The sequence below is a fragment of the Euphorbia lathyris genome, chromosome 3 (assembly GCF_963576675.1).
Source record: "Euphorbia lathyris chromosome 3, ddEupLath1.1, whole genome shotgun sequence".
NCBI classification, from domain to species: Eukaryota; Viridiplantae; Streptophyta; class Magnoliopsida; order Malpighiales; family Euphorbiaceae; genus Euphorbia; species Euphorbia lathyris.
The window spans coordinates 36,870,895-36,877,853 of NC_088912.1; the positions used below are offsets into that span (position 1 = coordinate 36,870,895).

Here is a 6,959-nt window from a genome sequence, read left to right on the forward strand (position 1 = left end):
GAAAATCAGATTGCAGATATTTTTCCATGAGGAAAGTGACAAAGAAGTTACATCAAAGGTCCAACTATTTACTGTGATAAAGATAAGAATATATTAAAAGAAAACAAAAAACATATCACATGGGTATTTTACATATAAGAAATGTGTCAGTAGAAAATTTTGACTTGTAAAAATGTTCAACACTAGGGCTGTAAACAAGCCGAGCCGAGCTTTGGCCTGTTCGAGCTCGGCTCAGCAGTTTCTTATCGAGCTTCTTTTTTATTGAAATATTTTGGCTTCTTTTTTATTGAAATATTTTAATGCCTCTCTAAAATGGATATGAAAGTAATTAAGGGATTATTAGGAAGGGGAGATTCAATTTGAGCTAACAATATCTTTAAGAAGGATTGATGAGTTATTTAGGATAAAAGTGTAAATTTAAGGTATTAATTTCGACTCTTTTTATAGTTGAATTTGTTTAAAATGCAAGGCATCATAAATTGACCCATGTAAAAAATGAATTTGATTTTAGGTATCAATTTGAGTTTCTTTATTTATTCTTTCTAATTGATTAAATCTAATAAATTGAAAAATCAAGATTTCAATGATTTAATCAATTTAAAGTATGGTGGCTAAAAGCACCCTATATGTTGCTAGCGTTTCTGTGTTACATGTTCCTATTTGTTTCGGTCTATGTTTTCATCTTCATTTTTGTTAAAATGCTATGTTTTTATGTTTTCATCTTCATTTCTGTTCGAATGCTATGTTTTTATGTTTCCATCTTCATTTCTGTTCTCGAATTCTGAGTGTCCATGCAACATAGACTAATACTAAAAACAAAACGAGAATTTACATATGTTTTAATCAACAAACAAACTCTTAATCTAAGAGAAAAGTAATATTGTTGATAATTTAAATGTTGTAGATCCATTCCTACTCGACTTTAAGTAAAGAGAAAAAATGCATATATACATAAAGAAAAACATATACTTCACTAGAAGTTTTTTTTTTTTTTTTTTTTGTCTGTGGGCAATTCCCTCTATCGTTGCATTTTTCGTTTGAGGGCAATTCCTTCAATCATTCCATTAATGAAGGTACCTCCAAAATGTTGAGCATCAACAGGACCAGGCAGTTTAAACGTGAGAGAGAACTCTCCCTGAGGCCCAAGATTTTTGGACAGCATTACGAATGTTCTCTTATACATCTCTACTGACTCCTCACCTGTTCTGGTCACTCCTTTTATAAAAACTGTACCATCATTGTCCACAACACAATTGAAATCATCTGCAATAAATCAACAATAATCCACATCATAAGATTATTAATCCAACGTCTCGTGATAGTTGAAATATATCATAAAAAATTACAATGCAGGTGAAATGATTTGAAATTGTTCGACATTGAATTTGGCAAGGTGAACTTACTTTTACCACTTTTGACACCAGGCAGGGCTACTCGAAAGAAATAAGAATATTCGGATTCACATATGTTCATGTGTCCGAATGATGGTCCCATCTGCCCTGTGGCAGCACTCCCGGTTAGAAATACTACGTTGTTACCAAAATCTCCAATTTTGTCCCAATCTTCTTTTTTCGGCGAAGAAGGCCTCATTATAAATGTTGGCGGACCAAGAATTTCCACAGTTCTGGTGTTAGGAGTTGCAGAATTCGGCTCTTCGGACAACGCTGTAGGAGCCATTTCCGCAGTTCTGGTGTTAAGAGTTGCAGAATTCGGCTCTTGAGGCATCGCTGTAGGAACCATTTCTGCAATTCTGGTGTTAAGAGTTGCATAATTCGGCTCTTGAGACATCGCTATAGGTGGAATACTTCGAAGAGGCTGTACATTCTGACCCTGGAACATACCAGGCTGCGTCGGATAAGGCAGCTTTCCAGCGATTTCAACCCTTTGCCTGTTTCCGACAAGTTCATCCCTTTCCACTGGCATATCATATAAAACATTTTTACCCTTGGACATCCCGAATATCGGAGCAGGAAGTTTTCCGACATGTTCAAGCCTTTCGGATGCTATATTAAACGAAGTACTTCTCTCTCGGGATGCGCCTAATAATATAGGAGAAGGCAGTTTATGGTGAAGTTCAACTCGTTCCAATGATATATCATGCGAAATAGTGTTAGTACCGAACATTGCTGCAGCCCTATCCAATACAAGATTGTCAAGTCCGGTTAGCCTCTTAAACCTTTCGAGGGCCTCGAGATTAACACATGCGGTATTCGGGTTATCCATGAACACAATGTTGTCAATTATCTTGCAATTTCTTGCCACCTCCCAATGAGGATGCATCTTCGGAGGAAAGAGGTCAGGAAATTGACGGTATTGGGAAGGAGGCATAGTGCCAGCAAGGAATTGGTGCAGCAAACTTAGCTTTACCGAGACAGATTTGTCTGCCTTTCGGAGAGCGTAAGCATACACATTTTCGACTTCTGCTGTTTTCATGAAAGAGCTAGCTAGTTGAAATGCGCTATAATTCGGCAAGCCTTGGGCTTCTCGTTGAAACACTGACTTGTGCGGCGGCCTCTCGTATTTCATATGTGGCCCGAAGTAAAATCCCGCGATGAAGTAGAGAAGAAAATGCTGGTCATCACTAGCCATTCTAAACCCTCTTATATTCAAATTCCGCAATCAATCTGCAACAAGAAAGCAACCATGAAACTAAAACATTCTTAATTTGTTGAATTCATAAAATTTGTAATTATATCAATGATACTGCAAATTAAATTAAATTTGTTGATGACCATAAATTGGCAAGGCCGAGTCCAATTTTTGCGTAGTTACTTACCATGTCAGTGAATAAGAGCGTCCGAGTTCAAAATTGAAAAGTATAGGTGTATGCTAAGTCCAAGTAAAGTTAAGAGTGTCTAACAACAAAAAGTTATCTTAAGTTTCTACTCCAGACAATGAGAAATAATGGTTTTAGAAAGAAAAAAATCAACTAATACCTACCAACTATCGGAAACAATAAAACTTAAATTAGAGGGTGCTAAATTTCCTCGTATCCCCGTTCAATGGAAATCCCCGACCCCGCCCGATGGAGAATCCCCGACGGATCACCAATTATTTCTCATTATAATTTAAATTATACTTTAAATATTATAATTTACAACATTTAACTTAAATTAAATAAACTTATTTTTAAATAAAAAATTAAATAAGATAACTAAAGGCATAGTATCTTTTCTATTCTTTTGAACAAAACCTAGAATTAGAAAAGAGAAAGAAAATAAATATATACTGATTTTTTTTAAATATAAATGGTGATTCTCCGTGGGGACGGGGATGTGAAATAAAGAAAAAATGTTAAAAAAAATGTTTTTAAACGGGGATGAGGATCCCCGCAGAGACGAGAATGGGGACAAATCTGTCCTCGTCTAACTCGCAGGAACAGGGATGGAGAATCTCTGACTAGTCGGGGATGAGGATGGAAAATACATTTCTCACACCGCCCCGTCCCGTTTACATCCCTAATAAACCCTAACATTTAAACTCAAGATGGGTGAGAAAGAGAAAGAATTCATAAAAAGAGACAAGGTTGAAGTACTTAAAAAAAACACTAATCCAATTATAAATAGTAAATCTAAACATAATAGAAATCAATTTCTTACTTTCGAAAATTATCAACCAATCACTTCTTCGCTACTAAACAACTCAATGAGTCAAACAGAAATTCCGCAACAACAAAGCAACAGAAATTAGTAAACGGAAACATTCAATCATTTTCAATTCAAATTTTAGATTACAACCCATGAAACTAAAACATTTGAATTCATAAAATTTGTTATTATATCAATGATACTGGTCAAATTTTTGCCTAGTTACTTACCATGTCAGTGAATAAGAGCGTCCCAGTTCAAAATTGACAAGTATAGGTGTGTGATAGATCAAGTATAAGTTCAGAGTGTCAACAGCAAAAAGTGATAAGTTTTTATTCACATAATGAGAAATAATGGTTTTAGAAAAAAAATCACTAATATCTACCAACTATCACAAACAATAACACTTAAATTAGACTGGTGCTAAATTTCCTAATCTCCTCATTTATCAAAAACAATAAACTGTAACATTTAAACTCAAGTCGGGTGCTAAGTTTCTTTTATTTTTCTTGTTTTCTCTTTATGGTGAAAAGGAGAAAAGAATCATAAAAGGAAACAAGGTTGAAGTATTTATAAATGTGGATTATGTCTCCAACTCTTTGTTTAGAAACATGTGTTACCTATGCAACACTTATTCATTTAGACTTGATTTATTTTCCATCAAAAGAAATTACCAACATACTTTATCTAATACTGACATATCCTCTAAATAATTATATGTCAATGTCAGCATAGTTATTAACCGCGCATGGCGCGCCATAGTGAGATAAAACGCACTTACTAAGTATAAATAAGTTTTAAAATGCAAAATAAATCTCATGTTAGAAAGCTAAAGTTGAATACTAAATCTTAAATTCTACTCCTCATCAAAACTCTCCAAATTAATCACTCACGTTGAATTTAAATTCTCTTGGCTGCTTTGTTTTTGTTTGAATTTGTTTTCTATATTTTGTTCTACTAAATTTCCTCTTATAATAAGATTTTATTGTTGCCGCTTCTAATTAATTCAAACTTATAATCTTTCCTTTTTAATATTTGTTTTTTCCCTCATTTTGGACCCTCCAAAACACTCAAAAAAACCATAAAACGGCCCTTATAACTCATCAAGACGCGCCTTAGTGCGCCTTTGGCAACTACCCTTGGCGCAAAATGGTGCACCAGGGGTGCGCCATGGCGGTTGCGCCACACCATGAGGGTGTCATAGTGCTAAGGCCTGCGCGCCTGGTGTGTTATGCGCCACAGGCGCGCCTTTAATAACTATGAATATCAGTCTTATACATACAAATCAAGACACACCAATCTAGAGAAGTCTTATACTATAAAACTATATATATAGCCTGTGTCTTTTTTTTATACAAATCAAGACGCAGTTTAAGATAAGGAAAAGAAGAATTACGATAATCTCTTGAGCCGTGCCTGATGATCTCCCACAAGCTCCTCGTTATCAAAATCCAGATAGAATCTACACAAGACAACCATTATCATCTTTCTTTAGTGTGTAAAGTTAATCAAAACAAAAAATGAAAAAACATGGAAATACTAAATCAATAAGTGAATCTACACTGTAAATTCTACATTTATACAGTGAAACTTTGGATTTTGCGGCAGAAACTTCCCTTACTCAATATAAGCCACCCTAATTTCCAAATCTTCCCTTGTTAGGGGTAAGTCCAAATTTTAGGGTGCCTTTACAGACTAAAAGGAGTCTTTTTAGACTTGGGAAGACAAATATATATATATTGAACCGATTAGGGTTCAAAAGTTGCACCATGGCAAACAAATATACGTTCAACCCCACTAAATATCCAAAATTTATGGATGCTAAATTGATATTTTTTAATGTTTTTATATAAAAACTTAAAACCCCGTACACAACCAGTGGGGGCTTCTTCTGGATTTGTCCTTGTTCAAGCCATTAGGGTTCAAAACTTGCACCCAGCAGACAAATTGGTGCATCAGGGAATGCTGAACCCAGTGACGGATCCATGATTCAATTTCTCTTGTGATCTACAGGTGCTAAACTGATATTTTTTATGCTTTTACATAAAAAAAAAATAAAAAAACCCTAATACAATTTCCATATAATTTTTAGAGTTTTCTAACAACTAATGGGTGTTCAAACTCCCCCAAACCCCTTCTGGATCTGTCCTGACTGAACCACTCTTTTCAAGAAGAGTGGTCCCCTATGTGCACTAGATCCCTTCAGAAGGGATCCATGAAATCAAGAATACAAGTAAAATTGCAGAAAAAGTGATAAGAAAACTCAGAAATGAAAACTGTTTCCATCAAAAAGGAAAATTTTCCTAAAGAAAAAAAAACACGTTGAAAAAATTCAAATGGGAGAAGAAGAGGAGGAAGAGGAAAAAGAAGAAACTAACCAATGAAGTTAGTCTAAAACTTTTCCTGGCAGAGAGAGAGAGGTTGCAAACTTTGTAATGAAGAACAATTTGGACTGAGAGAAAACACACAGAACAGACCCAACCCCCCTTTCTCATATATAGAATATGGTTTAGTTCATGCATGTAAGACAACAAATATCACACCAAATCCAACTCAAATCCTCTTTTAATTTTCTTTCCTATATTAACCATCTCTTAGGATTTTTTTTCTCATAATAAAAATCCTTTTACTAATATAATACCCGGTTATAAGTTATATGTTGGGGCGAAACCCGCATTTCTTCAAAAAATGTTAGAGTCAAATTTGATCATTATACAGAGTGTTCAAAACCGAGTAGGACCGAAATAACCAACAGCCAATGAATTTCGGTTTTATTTCTTTGGTAATATTTCAGTAATTTCGGTTGGTTTGGTTTTTGTGAACAAATTATCGAATTTACCGAACCAACCAGAAAAAAAACTTAATTTGATATTAGATTTATAATTATAAGTTAATATTAATAAGATGTTTAATATAAACAATGTAAATCCACATTCTTCTACATGATAGTTCTAGTTTTAGAAAGTATGTTTGAGGTAATTTTTATATATGACATTTCTTTTTCGGTAAATAATTATAAAGTCTTTATGTTTTTACCCCTAGTTATATACCGGTGTTCTAAAAATCGGCCAAGCCGGCACTTAGACAGAGATTTTAGAACACCGTCCCAATTTCCACTACTCAAGCGGTATAAATCAGTTGACCGATTTTTTGACTCCTAGGCGGGTCTAGGCGGCTCCCAAACGGTTCCGGACGGCCCCTTTGAAAAAAATAGCCCTTAAATTTTATATCATTTTTTTTAATTTTAAATAAAATATTAAATAACAAAAAACTAAAAAAAACCTTAAACTATCAAATGTATTTTTAAGAATATTAATTTTATTTTATTTTGAAAGATTTTGTTATTTTTTTAAGGACATTAATGTAAATAAT

General features: G+C 34.1%; 1 protein-coding gene across 1 annotated transcript; it reads right to left on the reverse strand.

The window, feature by feature from the left end:
* Positions 1-1,018: 1,018 nt before the first annotated feature.
* Positions 1,019-6,064, reverse strand: LOC136222616 (increased DNA methylation 2-like). Its single transcript, XM_066010360.1, has 4 exons — positions 5,966-6,064; positions 4,984-5,049; positions 1,404-2,624; positions 1,019-1,263 (listed from the first exon to the last, which is right to left on the reverse strand). The coding sequence occupies exons 3-4, from the start codon at positions 2,587-2,589 to the stop codon at positions 1,019-1,021; spliced, it is 1,431 nt and encodes a 476-aa protein (XP_065866432.1). The 5' UTR covers positions 2,590-2,624; positions 4,984-5,049; positions 5,966-6,064.
* Between the last annotated feature and the right edge of the window lie 895 nt (positions 6,065-6,959).